This window comes from Candidozyma haemuli (genome assembly GCF_002926055.2).
Source record: "Candidozyma haemuli strain B11899 chromosome Unknown A_2014730914, whole genome shotgun sequence".
Classification (NCBI taxonomy): Eukaryota; Fungi; Ascomycota; class Pichiomycetes; order Serinales; family Metschnikowiaceae; genus Candidozyma; species Candidozyma haemuli.
Window position 1 is genome coordinate 680,233 of NW_020289906.1, and position 17,889 is coordinate 698,121.

The following is a 17,889-nucleotide window of genomic DNA, read 5'->3' on the forward strand; positions in this document are numbered from 1 at the left end:
GACGTTAATTTATAGGAGATAGAAAAAGCAATAGATTTTATTCATTGAGGACGATTATGGCAGGTGGCTCATGGTGCACGGGTGTATGGGTTTCCCTCCCCCAGGGCTTTCCTTAGAGGGAACACGGAATGACCCGCAGAGCAGCCGAGGATATGGAAAGGGAACTCAAGGGAAAGTACACTGGCGAGGCAAAATGGCCATGTCAAAAAATTACAAATCAAACTAAACCTTCTAAAGATCAATCAAAGATGGTTTATTCTATAGATAACCATAAGTCACGTGAGCTTCCCGATTCTCGCGGTGCTGTGTCTTTTTCATCTTTTTTTACTCTTAGTCAGAGGATACAAATGCATAAACGATGACGGATCCTCCATTACGTGTATTTTAGAAACCAGGGTTCCGTAGAAAAAAAATTTGCATTTTTTCTCTACGTAAATCAGAAAACTCTTTCGCCTCCACACGACACTCTTCTTTTGTATCACTTCAGCCTTTTAAGTGGATTTTTCTTTTTCTCGCCTTGGCCTCTTGCTGTTGCTGGACTCCTTATCGGTGCACTTAGTATGAGGGAGGTGCGCAGCAGGTTAAAACGAGGGAAAGTGGTATGAGCATGGACAGAAAAGGTAGTGGTAGGTTTTTTGAAGGAAGGTCCAGTAATTGATATGGCTTAGGCTTGTAAGGTTTCTGTTATGGGTAATTTGGGTCGTAAATCGGTGGGGGCGGGCCAGGGCTTGGTGGTGGTTACGGAATGGCTGCAAATTACCGCATTGAGAAAGAACCAGATGGTGATAGAGTGGTGGGTGGGAAGAGGGAAAAGTGGATGAAATAATTTACAGGTAGTGTGGTGGGTGGAATTGAAATAAGAGGTAAGTAGCGTTTTTAAAGTAGGATGGATATGTGGCACCCTGGCCTCTGTCTCTGACTACAGATATCCACATATCACTACCGATGGGTACATGTAATTCCTTCATTTTCTTCTTTTTTTTTTTATTCCTTTTTATGCTATTTTCTGTAATTATTTAATCCTTTGCCGTAATATCCTATGTTGCCGTGGTAAACTGGTTCTGGTTGGAAAAGTCCAAACAGATCTTCTCGAGTCCGTCGTCCAAAAACGCCAACAGAGACTTCTTAGTATGTGAATGTGTCTGTGTTGGCGATCCAACTACCGTGGCAACAGTCGAAAGTGTGTAGTTGGAGTCGTTGTTGAGGACCGAGGAGTTTGGCGACGAGCTGCTGTGGGATTTGCTTGGTTCTGAGTCCACAGAGTGGAGGGAAATCACCTCATCCAAGTCGAAGCCGAAATTGAAATTGAAATCATCTGTACGAATAGAAACTTCCGTGTCTGCTCTGGAGTGGACTGTAGGCTTTCTCTGGATGTTCAATGGCTGAGTCAAACTGTCGTTGGAGTTGATAAGTGTGGCATTGGACAACTCTTCCTTCAGCATCAAGTCAATATCCTCAGCGGTGTAGAAGTACTTCTCGCTGCTGGTATTCTCCACAGCATCGTAAATCTTAGAGTGTAAGCCAAGGAACGAAGAACCATCAACCGTAACGATCTTACAGTCAGATTGGTCACTGTCTGTATCTCTCACACGGCACATGCCAATGATATTATTGTTCAGAGCTGGGAGCAAGGTTCCACATTGTCTTTCACTGACAGCATCAACCATTGTGTTTCTAACAGTATCAAAAGCAACACTGGAGATACCTTCCTTCATCGAGCACGTCTGAAGCTTGTCAGCGTTATTTGCAATATCATCTGTTGGTTCAAGGCCACTAGACAAGTCCCAGTGAACAATGTTACCATCACTAGCACCAGTAAAAATATCATTATCGTTCCATTCAAGGGCAGTCACCTTCTTGTTCATGTGTCCAGTCAAGCTTGCGAAAGTATCCTGCTTTCGAAGATCCCAGAGTCTGACCACACCATCTTCATGAGCTGCAGCCATAACATACTCGTTGGTTGGGCACCATCTAAGCATGTTAGCTGAGAGCTGGCTAGAAGAGCCCTTTGCATGAAGTGACGAGTTGGGAACATTGTGGCCCCGGCTTCTAAAGTCAAAAAGGGAAATGCCGAAAGAGCCACAGAGGCCCAAAGTGTATGGATCATTAACCTGTCTTGGAGTAGTGTCAAAACCCTTGATACCAGGAATCACCAGGATCCCTTCTGGACGAGGTTTAGCTGAAGCCTCACAGTCGTTCATGTTCCACACAAACAAGGTGTTATCGTAGATAGAAACCAAGTTATCGTTAGCAGTGAAACCAAGCTCTGAGATGCACGTAGTGGCATGGGTATGGGCAGCTGGGTCTTTGTTAACCGACTTGAGGTGTTTACGATGGTTAAAGCGCTTGACTATCTCAGCACAGTCCTCTTCGTCTCCAACGTCTCCCGTGTAAGTATGTGGAAGAGGCACAGACACAAGGTGGGCGTAGCCTTTGCTGTTTCCAGAAACAAGGTAGCGAGATTTCTGGTTTGGCACCCACGCAAGACTATGGATATTAGGCAAGGAAATGGTAGTATGGTGGGTCAAGTAGTGGTTGACAGCGTCAAGTTCATAGATGAAAAGGTTGTTTTCAGCCTGGGCACTAGAAATAGCCAAGAGTGGCGAGGCTGATTCCACGCTGCTCGTAGCAAGCGCAGTCAAGTCCATACTGTTATCAGGAATCTTCCAGTAGTTAGACTTGATGTTCACTCTATCCAAGGAGCATGCCTTGTTAAGAATCTGAGTATCTGAAGCATTCGAGTGGTTTAAGAGCCACAGAGTTCTCGATCTGTTTGAATGGTGTGAAGGAAGCGTGGCTGCCGAATCTGTGTCTGAGCCGTAATAGGAACTCAGCAGCAGCACCGAGTCTGGTCTCTTGATAGCGTTCTGTCTGAACAAAAGCGTAGGTTCGTAGAAATCCATCTTGTTAGAAAAAAAAGTACGTTAAAGACACAAGAAAAATTTTGTGGGAAATCTACCATATATGAGACGCTGGCTTGGTTTGCTGGAATGCTTCACTTTTGGGAACCCGAGCCAGGACCCGTCCCATACCAACTGGTATTACTCTTTTTCGCAGCCATTGCAGGGCATTACTGGATTAGTGCTGGCTGGAGGTGCGAAAAGATGTCAAAGTTGCATATTCTGCTGGTGGGTCCTTCCTAATATGGACGTCACGTGATAAGGTCTATACCACTTTTCTCCATTCTACATCTCTGGTGCCGCCTAGTTGGGAAATCGTGACCTGAAGATGGTCTAATTAAACCACGTTTAGATGTACAGACGCCCAGCTTGCGTATGGTGAGGTCATGGGATGGTTGTGGTCTATGTACTGATGGTCAGATACGCATTTGTGCTGGCTGCGAAATGTCCTACAGGCATAGCTATGGTTAGTGTCTCTTTGGTATATGCTGGGTTAAAGGTATGCAAAAATAGAAGTGGTGGGAGTTTAACGTCTTTTGTAGATACAAGGTTTCAATAACCATTGTCCCTCGGCTTTTCTTTCCTCCTCTGCTCGAGCTCTTCCTTTTTGGTTTCCTGCTCGATGAACTTCTTCTTCTTTTCAAGCTTGGCTTTTCTCTGCAATATAATTTCCTTGGAGGGTTTGAAGAATTCGAATCTTGTGAACATTTTGTTGTCGTTGTCGGTCTTTTATGGAAGAATCCAAGCAATTTGAGGGACTCCACGAACTCCGAACCAACGTCTTCAGCGTTTCTGGTTTTGGCATTGGTAGATTCAGTAAATCTAGACTTGATCTCGGCTATCCAGAGCTCTCCATTTGGCGCCAATATTCTGTAGGCCTCTTCAACAAAGTCCAAGAAATTCGTGCCCATAAGTGCAAGACAGAAGACAACAATGCTGCACGACTCGTCCTCCAATGGAACGTTCTTGATATCTGCAACGGTAATTCTGTCATTAGCTTTCTTAAGGTCAAAACTGTGCATTTTAACATTCAAAGCTCTTGAAGGACCATTACGGTCAGCAGGACCCTTACCCTTCTTCTTCTGACCTTTCTGGTTGTGCTGCTTAACAAAGTTCTGGATATCCAAGGCCAATTGAGCCTCTCCACATCCCATATCAGCAACCACAATACTCTTATCTGGCAAACCAGGCAAACCGCCTGGAGCGTTCACAGGTTTATTAGTCCTTGCTTTGAACTGGTCAACAAAGACATCTACTGGGTTTTCAGGCCACAGCTGGACCTGAGATCTGAATCCATCATGGTACTCATCAAACAACGCTGGTTGCTCCTTAACAAGCTTCAATGCGTTCTCCGACGTCGTAGTATAAAGTTGTTCGTTAATCCAACGGAATCTAGACCCAGAAAGCTTGGCCATCATTTTTTGTTGCAAAGGCGTAAGTTTTCTTTCAGAAGATGGTTCTTTGGTGATGAATTGAGACTGATCTTCAGTTGAATCTTGAGCTTCAGCAGCCTGAGGTTCCTTCTTCGCTTTCTTATTCAGACTCTGTGGCTTTTCCTGTTTCTTTGAAGCCTTTTCCGCTTTCTTGGAGGCTTCAGCCTGTTCTACCTCTTCGATCGCTTCCTGCTCTAATTTTCTCTTCTTCTCCTTCTTCTCCTTCTTTTTGGATTTCTTCTTTTCATTAGACTCGGTGCCTCCAACGGCAACCTTATTGGCTTTAAGGTTCCAGCCCTTTACTTCAAACAAAGACATTTATAATTGGAATCAGTTGGACTTTAGCACCTCATCTCATCATCCAGATACATAGTAGTATTCAATGCATGTATCTGCAGTACACTGGCCTGCAGGGTAGCACCTATACCAGTTACCCAGTCCCCAGATACCCACTGATTCTGGATGGATTTTAATGAAAATTGATATTAAACTGTACTTGTAATATCAGTGAGTTGTGGAAAAGTCATAGAGCTAGTTTTCGTTGAATCAGCTGTCCTCCATTGCCTGCCAATCGCGTTTTGCAGCCATTCTACCTAACCAGGCTAGCCCATCATGATATGCCACTTCCGCTTGAATTAAAAAGAAAAAAGTCAAAAGACATCTTTCATTTTCAAAACAGAAACAGCCAAAACGCTGGACGTTCCATTTGTACTCTTGCAAAAAGTAGCACCTCCATGGACGCCTCCTCCTCCTACTTCTTTCCACCCATCTTAGTGCGCACTATCAACAAACCACATCTTCTCCAGACCAACAGACCATGATATGGCGCTTCGACGAGATATAGCGCCGGGACAAAACCACATCACCCTACGAAAGTGGGGCCGCAGCTTCTATGCTCCACAGCTTTTCCACTTGGCTCCCACGGCAGACAGGGTGGTTCCTCTAGCGATAAGAGACGTTCTTCGAGCCAAAACAATGCTCGAGGTGTATGGCGTCCAGGGCCTCGAGGAGCATGCCAAGGGGTGTGTTTTGGTGAATAACTTTCCTGTGAGGACGGTGAAGGTGTTTGGACGCGTGATGTCATATATCCATAAGAACTACGATTCTGGGTGGAGCAACAACCCTAATAACTTCTATGTCATGACTTTGGATGACTGTTCTGGTGAAGTTTCTCATATCAACGTGAAGATTCCAGAGTCCTGCGTTTATGAACAGTTTGAGGAGGATAGTATCGTACAAGTAGTGGGGCATGTTCTGTTTTTTCAGGATTATCTGAGACAGATAGTGGGAGATAAGCTAGACGTGTTATCGCTTGGGCCTGACTTGAGCATTGAAATTGACTGCTGGAGAGAGATTCTAACTGCAAGAAGACACCTACGGCATCCCTGGACTTACAAGCCAGAAACAGTACTCTCCACTGGATCATCCAGAGAACCAAAGTTCTCCAAAAAAGACTACTTGCGACGCCTTGAAAAGCAAAACCTACGGATCTCCGATCCTTCAAGCCAGGCTCCACAGACCTTCCATGTCACAGACAGCTTCAATCATAACAACATAGAAGGGCTCGAAGTACTAGAAGTACATTCCGACTCTGATGCGGAACCTTCTTTTTCCAGTGAGCAGTGTATTCCTCAACTCCACACTTTCCACCAAGAAGAACCAGACCAGGAACACAGCAATGACACTGATATTGACGACGACGAAACGACTATCCCATTCCCAGCAGAATCCCATATCATAGTTCTTGACTAACCAAAGCATCCCATCTTCGGCCATCGCCGAGGCCTGCACACCACTGTACCTTATCGGCGCCTATTTATTAAGTGGTCCATCCCAGCTTTTCCATACCCCATAGCTCAATTTCAAATGTCTGTTGATCCAATTACTTGCCATATCTTGGATACGTCCTTGGGAAAGCCAGCCAAGGGTGTCACATGCTCCATCTTCTATGTTGGGCCTCTTGTATCAGATAAGTCCTCGGAGAGTGCCTATGAACTCCGTGCTCCAGAAGGCCCATTTGCCATGAGCAAGACCGATAACGATGGAAGAATCAAGAATTGGGTTGTTAATCCACAAATGGATAGCGTTAGTGCATCTGAACTTGGAATTTCACAGTCTAAGTGGCAGGACCTTAAGCCTGGCATCTATAAGATCAAGTTCTTGACAGGCAAATACTTCCACAACTTGAACGCTGCCAACAGGACATTCTTCCCGTTTGTGGAGATCATCTTCCAGGTGGAAAACCCTCCAGACCATCACTACCATGTGCCATTGCTCTTGAGCAATCACAGCTATTCTACGTACCGCGGCAGCTAGGCCTGAATGCATAATGAAGAAATGAATTAGGTGTAATTATGTATAAATGCATCTTCTCTAGTAGAAGAATTGGGTATTGTTCTGCGACTTCTCGTGCACTAGCATCTCGTAGCACTTGTACGCGTTCAATTCGTTCTTGATCTTGTTCACTTCGCCAGTCTCTGTAAGGTAGTACTGCGTGACAGACTTGTTGTATCTTCTGTAGACATAAGATGGATAAGTCTCGCTAATGGATACCTTACTTGAGAACTTCACAGCTTTGCCTGGCGTGCCATTGTTCAAACTGGCATCTCTCAAGATAGAGTTCATCTCTTTTGGCGATTCAGCGTTCTCTTCGACCTTCTCGTTTGGATTGAAAGCCTCAACAACAATCTCCACCAGATCCATGTCCCGCATTTGTCTGACGTGCTTTATAAAGTGGTTGCTGTGGGCTTTCTTCTCCAACATGTCCTGCAATTCGTTCTTGTCGAGCTTCAACGACTGTACTCTTTTAGGACCCTCATCGGTCTCTGGCGTAAACACACCAGATGCATATTCGTCATACCCTGGAGACCATGGTATTTCACGCTCAGGGACATCTTCGGGTTCTTCAGTTTGCTCAGCGCTATCATCCGTTGACTCTTCGAATTTTTCCGGAAGCGAATCGTCAGAATTGTGATTGTCATTTCTCTGCTGATCAGCAATTTGTGCTTTCGTTAACTCATCATCTCTCATAAAAAACGCGTTAGCTTTGGGCTTGTTTCTCGATTGTTCATCTTCGAGCTCTATTTCTTTTTCCACTTCATCAAACTTCAACAACAAATCCAGGAAGCCGTCCTCCTCCGTCTCAAAATCTGGAAGTCTATAAGGATTGAGGGCAGGAGATTCTTCTGGGAATGTGTCAAGAACTGGGGAAGGAACCTTGGCTCTAACACTGTAAACCGGAGACGTCACTTCTTCCTGTTTGGCACCAGGGATGAACTTGAGAGTCTTAAAGAACTTGCGCTTTCCCTTCTTTTGCGTAGTCAGAAGTGAAGTGCTAGACAGATTGGCCTCGGAGCCTAAAACGCCCTTGCCGCTATCAGCAGAAAATGAAGACTTCTTCTTAAGCAACTTGCTTCCAAACGACTCTTTCTTAGACAGTATCAGTTCGGAAGAGCTCTTCTCAGGAGCGTCATTCCCAAAGCGTCCAAAGACCTTCTTAAAGTTATTGATGGAGAAGGATTTGCTCATACTATTGTTCCTTTGTAATTGAGGCTTCTGAGGAGACAACAGCTTCTTCGATGCTGGAGAAACGCTATCAGGCATGGCAACAGTAAACTTCATGTTATCAGGCGTAGTAGGCAATGACTTATCAAAATCAACGTTAACGACATTAAGCATCGACAACCTATTGCGAATCAACGAATTGTTGTTCTCCAGTTCATCCTTGGCAACTAGATTCTTGACAGGAGACTGTTCCAAAGATAGAGGAGGTGGTCTTTTAGTCAATTCGGAAGCCATGGGGACGCCTTCACCATCAGGAGCGTCTTCAATGGAAGCAGTTTCCGTGCTACCTTCAGGAGTCGATTCAACACCCTTTGGTTCTGATGGAATCTCCACATCCGATTTGGGCGATTCATGCAAAGTGTCATCGTTAGATTTACCCAGCGAAGCCTCAGGAAGCGGTTTTTCGGGCGACGACTCAAACAGGTGTTCTTCCGTCAGAACAGAATGCTTGTCCGTGGTTTGGCGCGCCTCTGGGACATCAGGAAGGGATCCATCTGTAAGTTTCAGGGAATCAAGCGGCTTTTCAATTGGGCGTGTCTCATCGGTTTCCGCATTAGGAACATTCTCAGACTCTGTGTTTTCACTTTCAAGTGGTTCCTGAGGCTCGTACAGATGCTGCGAGTCCTGTGCATCGTGCGATTCCAATTTATGTACGGCAGAATCGCATCCTTGCACCGGCTCTTCCGAATAGGCGTCAAGAATGTTGCTTATGCTGGCATCAGTTTTTTCACGTTTAATAGGAGGAGCTTCATTTGTAGGAGCCTTTTCCTCATGCGTTTCGCTATCCAGCGGATCGTCCTTCAGCTTGCAGATAAGCTTTTCCTCGCCTGCGGCAAAACTGTACTCACTGCAGGGCGTGAATACCTCCTCGTCTAAATTTACTGCCCTGTTGGTGTCGATGGTGGCTGGCTTAGGGCGCGTTTTATTACCCAAAGTCTCGCTAGAATTGTTCATATTTTGGGATATTGTGACAGTTGAATCCTGAAGAGACGTTTGGATCGACAGGTGATGCTTTAGGTCCGCATCACCACTGTCACTGCCAGAGATTTCTGCGTCGGGTGTAATCGGTGCCTTGGACCCGCTGTCAGCGTCATCATCTAGTAGCATTGACTTGTAATGTTTGTTGGATTGCGTAGGGAAGGGGGCAGTGGCGGACGAGGAAGAGGAAATAGTAGGGGAGGATTCACCCTTTTCGTAATTCTGGGAGATACTCGTGGCAGCGGATTCAGTATTACCGCTGGTGGGTGTGGTAAACACGGTCCTGTCGCAGGAAGCAGAGTGGGTTGAATTGGACAACGACGCCGTGTCATTTTCCACTTGTGAAAGCTCGGCCTCTGTCGTGGACGAAGGCATCTTCAGGCCAGGTGGAGGAGAAGAAGTGATACTTTCACTCGCTGGAGGTGAGTTTGGGGCTGAGGACCCATTGCCAGAATGCGTCTCCTCATGCACACTCAATTGTCTTTTCTCAGGCAACACTTCACCCAGGGCGTCGCCATATTCAGCACTGGTAAATGAAGAGGGAGTAGAAGAACGTTCGATCTCTAGCGATGATTCTGAATCCAGTGTCTTGACGTTTGTAGTGTTGGCTTGTGGGTTTGGGCACGAGTCAGCAATGTAGTCGGACGCCTTGGCGGCACCTTCTCTAATAGATTCTAGCGACAGACATGTCGGAAGGACATGGTCAGGCTCGGGATCATTCTCTTTCAGGTCGGTTTCCTTCAGGTCGTGGTTTTCCGAAGTGGTAACGGATGTTTGTGGAGTGTTGGAACTTGAACGGTTGAGATTGTAGCTGGACAAACTGGAGTTCTTGGAGTCAGAAGAAGCGCTCTGGCGGCCCCTAGAGCTAGCGTCCGTAAACAGCAGTGATGTGTACAAAGACAGTTCTGACTTGACGATGTTGGTGGAATTTTCAGGATACTTGTTATTGGAAAGCGAGTGTGAACGAGCATGTAAAAAAGCTGGGCCTGAAGGAACAGCATTGTATGAGTGAGCTGCTGGGGGTTGGAAATGGGGTCTGGCTGCGACCTGGGGTGAAGGGACAGTTGACGATGGAGCTGAAAAGTTGGAAATGTTTATGTTGGTGTCGACCCTATTGTTGCGGAGTGACTGAGCCAAGTCCGAACGAGACTTTGCCTTTAAGTTATGAAAAGAATGCGAGCGAGTCATGTAAGGAGCAGCACTATTTGTTGTAGCTGTAGAAACCGTAGATCTTGCTGACGAGTTGGACGCCAACGAGTTAGATCTTGGAGCAGCTGAACGAGCGCCTTGGCCGGGAAAGCCGGGATTGAAGCCTCCTGGAACGGCATTGAATGTACCGCCAGTGTTATACGGCACACCAGGAATGGGGTTATACGAGCTCGAAGGACCAGCCACAGGTGAAACATGTTGGTGGTTAGGGTGGTTATGGTGGTTGTGGTGGTGGTGCGGTGAAGCAGGAGGAGCAGCAGCGTCAGGTGGGTGAATCTTAGAAGGTCTATGGCGTCTCAGGGGCGTGTTTCTAGGACGAAAAACTTCGCCATTGGGGAAATAAAACTGGCCGTGGTTATCTTGCTTTGGTTTTCGGGCCACCCGGTCTTCGACCGAAAAGAGGTCTTCAGTGGCAGCCAGGCGAGCTAGCGCCAGTCTAGGCGGATGGTGGGATTGTTGGGATGAAAAGGAGCCAGAGCGATGCATAACTAGCACATGTGAGCCAGGGAGGGCTTGCAAAGAAACAGGTTGTGGAAAAGGGGGAAAAGTCCTTGAAAAAGGTTGAAAGTTTATAGGGAGCGAGTGGAAGGCCCAAGGAGGCGGGTAGTGGGAGGAGCGTGTATGTTTTGGGTGAAAACGGGCCTGGATTAACAGCAAAAGGCCTATAAGTCAAACACGAACAGGTATAGTGAAAAATAACAGATTGTGGTAAAAAAGAAAGTGGTTGTGTGTAAATTAGAAAAAGCACTAAAAGCAGTTTAGAGAAGGCTGAGAAGGGAAGTGTATGGAGGCGTGGGGCCAAGGACGGGACAAGGCAGGTAGGCAGGCAAAGGTCGGGTGCGCAGGTTTTTGAGACAAAAGAGCCAGGGTTTTTGCAACCACCAGAGGGAGCTGGAGATTCCGCCAGGCACCGAGAAATCCATATTGGAATGGCACTATGGTTATGAGATTCAGGGGGAAGTGAAAAAACGACAAAAAGAGAGGAAAAGCAGAAAAATAGTTGTTTAAAGTGGATGGTAGTGGTCACTGGGATGCCTCGGGTGAGGTGGGATCTTTGTAGGTATTTTTTTTTTTTTTGCACGAGTTTTTTCGAAGCACGGCGGCCTAAGCAAGTTAGGTATATATTTTTTGGACTTTTTTTTTTTTTCTCATTATTTTTTTTGTATCTTTTGCTCGCACTTTGTGGGCAGACCAGGTGGTTTGGGTTTGCCAGTGTTTCTATTTTTTGCCTGTTTTGCTTACGCTCGGTGAATTGAAGGTTGCTGTTTTGGCGGTGGGCAGAAAAAAAAAAAAAAAAAAAAAAAAGTAGTCAAACAATCCACATCCTCAGAAGGTGAGTTTTCCACCGCCAAGAACCACAGCAATGGAAGATGGATGGAAATAAAGGAGGGGTGGTCTCTAACGGTGGGAAAGTGAAGTGTAGTGGAAAGGAAGTAAAGGGAAGGTAAAGGTTAATTGAGAAGGGGTGGTTGACCAAACCAGCCCTGTCGGTCTGGCTTGGTTCCGTCTGGTTCGGTTTGGTTCGGTTTGCCCGGGCGGCAGTAACATGCACTGCCGAAACAAAACATTGCTGGCGCACAGCCAGCAGGACCAGTGAAGCGAGAGTGAGAAAAACCACCACCCACTGAGCCAATGTCCTAGGGCCATCCGTGGGCCATGCCATGGCCATGAAGCCATTAAACAAACTGGCCATTCATTTTAATGCATTCATTTTAATGCATTCATTTTAATGAGTGGGAATATAAAGGGGGTAGGGGGTAGGGAAAAGTATGTTCTACCTCCTTCGACGCCTTTCCTATTAGAGTTCATATCTCTGGCATTGCCTCCTTGACGGTTGTGGTCCCCTTGGGCCCGGTGGAAATACTTAACCTAATTCCACCTGCGACCTGCGACGCTTGGGGGGCCCTCCGTTTTGGTGGATCCTCGCACCTTTCCTGTCAACCTTTTGGCCTTTTTGGCATGTCCTGTCGCCTGCCCTGCCTAAGCCCTGCCAGCCCCAGCCGCCCCAGCAGACTCAGCACCTACTTCCAGTCACCTACTTCCAGTCACCAACCAACTTCCCACACCTTTCATCTATAACATCTCTCCACCGTCGTTTCAGGTAAATCAAGTACATGCGGCAGGAATTGCTACTTTCAGCCTGGTTGCTGCCGAATACATCTACACTGGTTCTGCCGCTGGGCGATTCGGCTGAGTACCCTTACGTACCGCGTCTGCGAGTTAACCCTTTTTTTTCCCCTGCCTGTCTCAAAACAGACGCACTCCCTACTCAAGAGGTGCTTTTGTGTCTCGTTTTTTTGCACCCATTTCTTGTCTCACTTTTGTCCTCCTTTTCACCTTCCTTTATCCCAAAGACCTGCCATGCTACTCTTTACCTTGTTTCTGGCGTGTCTCGCTTCGTCTATCGGTATCGCCCGCCAGGCCCCTGACACCCGAATCAAAATCTCTTCTTCTGTTGTTTCTCTGAATGGCCTGCCTCCTCTGATGGTTCCAGTTTCTGCAACTGTAGCTTCCACTGCTTGGATCAAGGACTTTCTTCTGTTCTACTCCAAAGACGCTGAGCTTCTGGCGTTGTCGGTGCCGGTTGAAAAGAAACCCTTGCGAACAAAGATCACCAATTACGGGTCCGTGTTGGCTAATGAGGGAGACTTATCCTCGTTTACAAGACACTTGGTGGAACTGCTGAGGGAAGAGTATGCCGAAAAGAAGCCCAAGAATAATCGTGCAAAGCCGGCGGTTATCGAATTGGATATTGAACAATTCATTTCTTACTTGATTGAACATAAGGGCTTCACGGAGAAGCAACTTAATTTCCTTCGAAGACCTGAACTCGATTACGGCTATGAGTCCATAGAAAGAGAACTTACACAGATCAGGCGCCAACAGACCCCTCAGAAACACATATCCATCGGCGGCGAGATCTCAGCAGGCTCGTTGCCTAGCCGGCCTTCACTTTTTATATGGTCCTTGATTCTTCTTCTATCTTAATGAACTATCGATGATTTTCCAACACTTCCACATTCGTAGAGGCTAACCGCCACATAACAAGCATGAAGATCAGCTGGTAGGGCTCATACATAAGGCCCAAGAACTTGACGTACTCGTCGTGAAGAGGAACCCAGTCTCTTTTGGAACTGGGTGTCATAAACTTACCTTTCTTCCTCAATCCGGCCTTGAGCGCCTCCACAGCATGAACTCCGGTCTTAACTTCCTGTAGAAGCTTAGGTCTGTTGGCCAAGTACCTTGAAACGCCTCTTGCTACTCCAAGATCATCGTATGCAAAGATATCAAGCTCTTTAAGGGTGAACACCGAAAACATTCTGGCCAGCCATTCTCCGATGCCCTTGAGTTTTGTGAGTTCTTCTACTATCTCCTCATTGGAACCGTCCTTATAGAAATTCAAATCAGTGAGTCTCGTTCCTGGGGTATTGAAGACTTCACTGATATGAGTAATGTACTTTAACTTTTGACCCAGAAGCCCGACGCCTCTCAATTTCTCAGGATCAGCGTCAAGAACGCCCTGGGGTGTGCAATTGCCTTCAAGTAACGCCTTAAACCTCTCTTCTATGGCTTTTGCAGCTGATCCAGAGATCTGTTGCCCCAAAACAGAACTTATTAACGCGTACCAGTAGTTATGTATTGTTTCTTCATCCAGTATTTGAGGAAGCTCTTTCTTAGCGAACACTTTAAAGGGTGAATGAACAATCACTGGGTACAACGTTGGATCTTTGGAGATGATGTGCTTAACACCCTCAATAAACTTCTCGTCATGGTGATCTATGTAGCTCTGTGGAAGCAGAAGGTCTTCCGGCACGTCCACAACCTGAAAGAGCTCTTCAATGTTCTTTTTAGGTTTCTTTGGCGACGCAGGAACCGTTTCCTTCTTCACCTTAGTGACTTTTGTGGGGGAGGGTAGTATAGCCTCAGTTTTGACAGTACGTTTAGATCGGGTAAGAGCCATTAATGTTAGGCGTCCAAAGGCGGGTTTGAATATAGTTTTATGGAAAATCTCGAGCTAATGGAGTAGTAATTGTAGGATTACTCACCCACTGAGCAACTCAAGAGGCCCGTCTTGATATACGCTACATGCACTACTGAAGAGATGAATACCAATAAACGGTATCCAAAAGAGGGAAAGAAAGGAGAGAGGAGATGTAAGAGGGGTTGAAGGCATTGAGGAATGTAGGAGCTTGGTCGGTTTCTTCCCTGGGATGTAACTTTTAGTCGAATAGTGAGAAATCAAGCTCAACCCACCAGCTCATCTCAAGCAATTCACCGCCATCAAACATCCATTATCTTCTTCAAATCCCCCAAATATCCTCTCCTCTTTCCTCGTGCCCTCCTACGTATCATAGAGCTAACCTTAGTAGCCAGCCACGGTCATTCATCAACGTATGTAATCCTGGTATGTGTTAGTCAGATAATTCATTTTTGTTTATTCCTCGCCCGTAGGCATCAGATAATGTAGATAAGGTAAAATGTTATTCATCATTCACATACGTTATTGGTTATTCTTCTCTAGGTGTACACTGAAGAAAGCGAAATGTAGTAACAAATTTTCTATACATTTTGGATGCGGGTAACCGCGCGCAGAATGGTTGCAAAAAATCTGTATGGGGCAGGACAGTACCTGTTAATGCTGGATTAGGTCCACACTTGCAACTGCTCAAAGAAGTCGATTCTTTTGGAGGTGGTGTCGATTCTGGAGACGACGCCTGCTCTGACGTCATCGACCATGGCTGGGTGGCCGCACGTGATGAAGGCGGCACTTTCGGTGGCTTCTTCTATCTCTGTAGCGATAATGTCGTCAACCAGTGGCCTCTTCTCAACGAAGTTGATTTTTGGGAAGAATTCCTTGATTTTCAGGAAAAGGTTTTCTATATCAAGACTTTCTTTTTCTGATGACGAGGAGCACAGGAGTGACGTGACATGTGCCAGGGTTTCTTCCTTTTCGTCACAAGTCGACGAGTCGCAAGACTGCTGTAGTTTGAGGAAAGGAAGTTCTGCCTTGCCGCTGAGCTCTGGTCTGGTAACATAGACGGTGGTTTCGATTTTCGTGCCTTGCAAGTTCTTCAACTCTCTCCAGACCATCAGCAACGCACTGAAGTCTTTAATGATCCAGTTGAGCTTGATGTTTTGCTTCTCTGGAGACGTTTGTGCTTCGTGATATGCCTCTGAATAAATACCTGGGAAACCGTGGCCTCCTGCCATGTAGACAACATTGCTGTGTCTAGATACGGGTGACTTCTCTCCATAACATCCCTCAATGGCAACTCTCATTTGGCAAGTCTTCTCTGGTAATTTGAGAAGGTGGTCGGCAATCTTCTTGGTAAGACCTCTCTTGACTTTACAAAGGAAGACCATCTCATCTTTGAGCGGAGACTCGATGTAACAGAAAGGATGATTTTGCCAGAATGCCAAGCCAAAGCCAAAGTATACCCAGCAGTGCCCGCCAGGGACCATTTTCATGGTGGGTGACTTTGGAACTAGAACCCTAAGAGTGTCTCCCTCGATAAGCAGAATAGTTGCCTTAGGACAACCAAAGTAACCCATTCTAAGGAATCTAATGACTCTGTCTGCGATCCAAAGACATGCAGAAGCTATCATGAACGGCGTGTAACCGAACCATTCAACGTGAACCCAGCATCCCATAATCCAGAAGGCAGCCAAGATGATATGAATGATCAAGAAGATTTCGTAACTCTTTCTTCTCAAAACTAAAAGACCCTGGAAACACATGAGACAGCCAGCAATAGTGGCCATACTGCCGAAGATAAGGAAGTCCATGCGAATGGAGTTGTGGTACGTTCCTCTTCTGTGTTCGTTGTAAGTGAATGCAATGGAATGGGCAACAGCTAAAAGAACGACAATTCTTGCAATCCATCTGTGATACATGATGAAAGTAGAGAACTTCCATCCTGTGAGCCATTGCAAGATGTTACTTCTTCCTCCAAAGATAATAAGTAAGAGGGTCCAGATAAGACTGGGGATACCAGTTCTGTCACCGACAAAAAATCCAAGAGATCTGTTACCATCCCAGAAAGGATTATCATGAACATAGTAGATATGAACAATCTGGGTAATGAATGTGTAGGCCAAGAAAGATAAGTTAACGAGAGACTCAAACCTGGTTGGGACAAGGCCATCAAAGAGACCTAAGCACTTCTGTTCTTGGTTACGTTTTCTGTGGATCAAAGCAGGAAGTGTGATGTGCTTTCTCCATGCCCTGGAATAAACACCATCAAAGATATTTCTTGAACTGGGGATTAATCTCACCGTCCAGTTGGCAATGGTTGCAATCAAGCACAAGCCCATCCAGAAGGCAATGCCTCCAACGGAATATAGAAGCGACTTATCGTGGTTACCCATCTTTGCAGTATAGATCCTAAGAAACAAATCGGGAAAGTAAGATCCAAAATCGACAATCACCGATTCATCACCCATATTACTATGATCAGACATCTGGGCATGGGTCATATGGCCCAAATCGGTACGACCAGTGACATTGACGTAAACGCTATTAGAATGAAAGTCTTCTAATGACTTGTGAAGTGCTGATTTTGTCAAATCAGGGACATTGCATTCCTTGTGAACCAAATCAACTGCAGCATCAGCGTCCATGCCAATTCTATCGAAACAGCCCAAGAAACTAGAAAGTAACACTGGGTTAGTGCAGTAGCATCCAAACAGGCCTCCATGGCCATGACCTCCACAACCAGAGTAGTATGTCGTTAGCAAATTACCACAAGCAGAGTATTTATACTGATCCTCACCTTTATAAGTAATAGCAGGGTACGTCTCGGCAAAAAGCCCCACGAAGAAAAGAAACACGATAGCCAAAAAGAGTGGCACGGCTGTTATTAGAGCCTGGCGGAACATGACGATTGAATATAGTCTAAACCAAAGGAAGAGTGGTACATTAAGTATTTTCCAGCAAGTGGATGTGAAATGCCCATGCTACCTGAAGGTGAGCCATTTTGCACCCAAATGTGGTAAGTAATAACGCTCGTGCGAATGGTGAAGAAGAAAGACCTAAGATATAAGCGAGACGCCCAGTGGACAAACAATGAAGAAGGAAGAGCAAATAACCGTTATGATAAACGTAAAAAACAGCTATTTCCCCAAATATTTTGCTCATATCGAGAAACCAATTGCAAATACAGTTTAGTGGGTTCAAGGTTAAGCGAGTCAGTGCGGCTAGCGAGAGAAAAAAAAGCCCTCGCTACGCCCAGAAAGAGTATATATTGCTCATGGAGAGGAACCCAGAGGAGAGAAGTTTTCCGTCTACCAATGCCAAGCATCCACATACGAACGATGGAATATCATGAATGGAATGTGTAGACGGAAATGACGGGATGGAAAGAAAGAGATAGGATATATAGAAAAGCTAAATAGTGAAATAGTAGGGAAAGTGAGTTGTGAGTTGTGGTTTGTGGTTTCGCTGGAGGTGCGAAATGTAAGTGAAACTGAACTACAAAGGCTGCGAAGTTGGCGAAAAGAATGAAAAAAGTGAAAAACTCTCGAAAAACTGCGAACCTGCGACGCACTGAATAACCACTATATCATACAATGAGCAGTAACGGAACCAGCGACCAATCATAGCGTTGAATTTACAAGAGCACTTTTGAAAAGACTCAACTGAGCAAATTACAGTTATCCCAGGCCCTCCTTTGATCTCGATCGCTCGAGAAACATTACCTATTATGTAAATTCTCTCCTATCTTTTGTTGTTGACTTTTTCGCAGCCAGGGTCCCTAGTAAGCCACTCGGGCAGGACGACAATGTACGATCTACGATGAGCTCGA

General features: G+C 45.8%; 7 protein-coding genes across 7 annotated transcripts; 3 read left to right on the top strand and 4 right to left on the bottom strand. All coding sequences in view use genetic code 12, as the record gives it.

The window, feature by feature from the left end:
* Positions 1-1,037: 1,037 nt before the first annotated feature.
* DSE1 (Dse1p) lies at positions 1,038-2,903 on the bottom strand (the record flags this gene model as incomplete). Its single annotated transcript, XM_025484052.1, has 1 exon — positions 1,038-2,903. The coding sequence occupies one exon, from the start codon at positions 2,901-2,903 to the stop codon at positions 1,038-1,040; it is 1,866 nt and encodes a 621-aa protein (XP_025342267.1).
* Positions 2,904-3,452: 549 nt separating this feature from the next.
* On the bottom strand, positions 3,453-4,651 carry RRP8 (25S rRNA (adenine645-N1)-methyltransferase; the record flags this gene model as incomplete). The annotated part of the gene is made up of 2 exons (XM_025484053.1): positions 3,453-3,626; positions 3,665-4,651. The coding sequence occupies 2 exons, from the start codon at positions 4,649-4,651 to the stop codon at positions 3,453-3,455; spliced, it is 1,161 nt and encodes a 386-aa protein (XP_025342268.1).
* Positions 4,652-5,308: 657 nt separating this feature from the next.
* STN1 (Stn1p) lies at positions 5,309-6,085 on the top strand (the record flags this gene model as incomplete). Its single annotated transcript, XM_025484054.1, has 1 exon — positions 5,309-6,085. One exon carries the CDS (start codon positions 5,309-5,311, stop codon positions 6,083-6,085), a length of 777 nt encoding a protein of 258 aa, XP_025342269.1.
* Positions 6,086-6,199: 114 nt separating this feature from the next.
* On the top strand, positions 6,200-6,649 carry CXQ85_000304 (uncharacterized protein; the record flags this gene model as incomplete). Its single annotated transcript, XM_025484055.1, has 1 exon — positions 6,200-6,649. The coding sequence occupies one exon, from the start codon at positions 6,200-6,202 to the stop codon at positions 6,647-6,649; it is 450 nt and encodes a 149-aa protein (XP_025342270.1).
* Positions 6,650-6,706: 57 nt separating this feature from the next.
* CXQ85_000305 (uncharacterized protein) lies at positions 6,707-10,570 on the bottom strand (the record flags this gene model as incomplete). Its single annotated transcript, XM_025484056.1, has 1 exon — positions 6,707-10,570. The coding sequence occupies one exon, from the start codon at positions 10,568-10,570 to the stop codon at positions 6,707-6,709; it is 3,864 nt and encodes a 1,287-aa protein (XP_025342271.1).
* Positions 10,571-12,445: 1,875 nt separating this feature from the next.
* On the top strand, positions 12,446-13,072 carry PGA46 (Pga46p; the record flags this gene model as incomplete). The annotated part of the gene is made up of 1 exon (XM_025484057.1): positions 12,446-13,072. The coding sequence occupies one exon, from the start codon at positions 12,446-12,448 to the stop codon at positions 13,070-13,072; it is 627 nt and encodes a 208-aa protein (XP_025342272.1).
* Positions 13,073-13,141: 69 nt separating this feature from the next.
* Positions 13,142-16,963, bottom strand: CXQ85_000307 (DNA-3-methyladenine glycosylase II; the record flags this gene model as incomplete). Its single annotated transcript, XM_025484058.1, has 3 exons — positions 13,142-13,145; positions 13,177-13,973; positions 14,741-16,963. 3 exons carry the CDS (start codon positions 16,961-16,963, stop codon positions 13,142-13,144), a joined length of 3,024 nt encoding a protein of 1,007 aa, XP_025342273.1.
* Between the last annotated feature and the right edge of the window lie 926 nt (positions 16,964-17,889).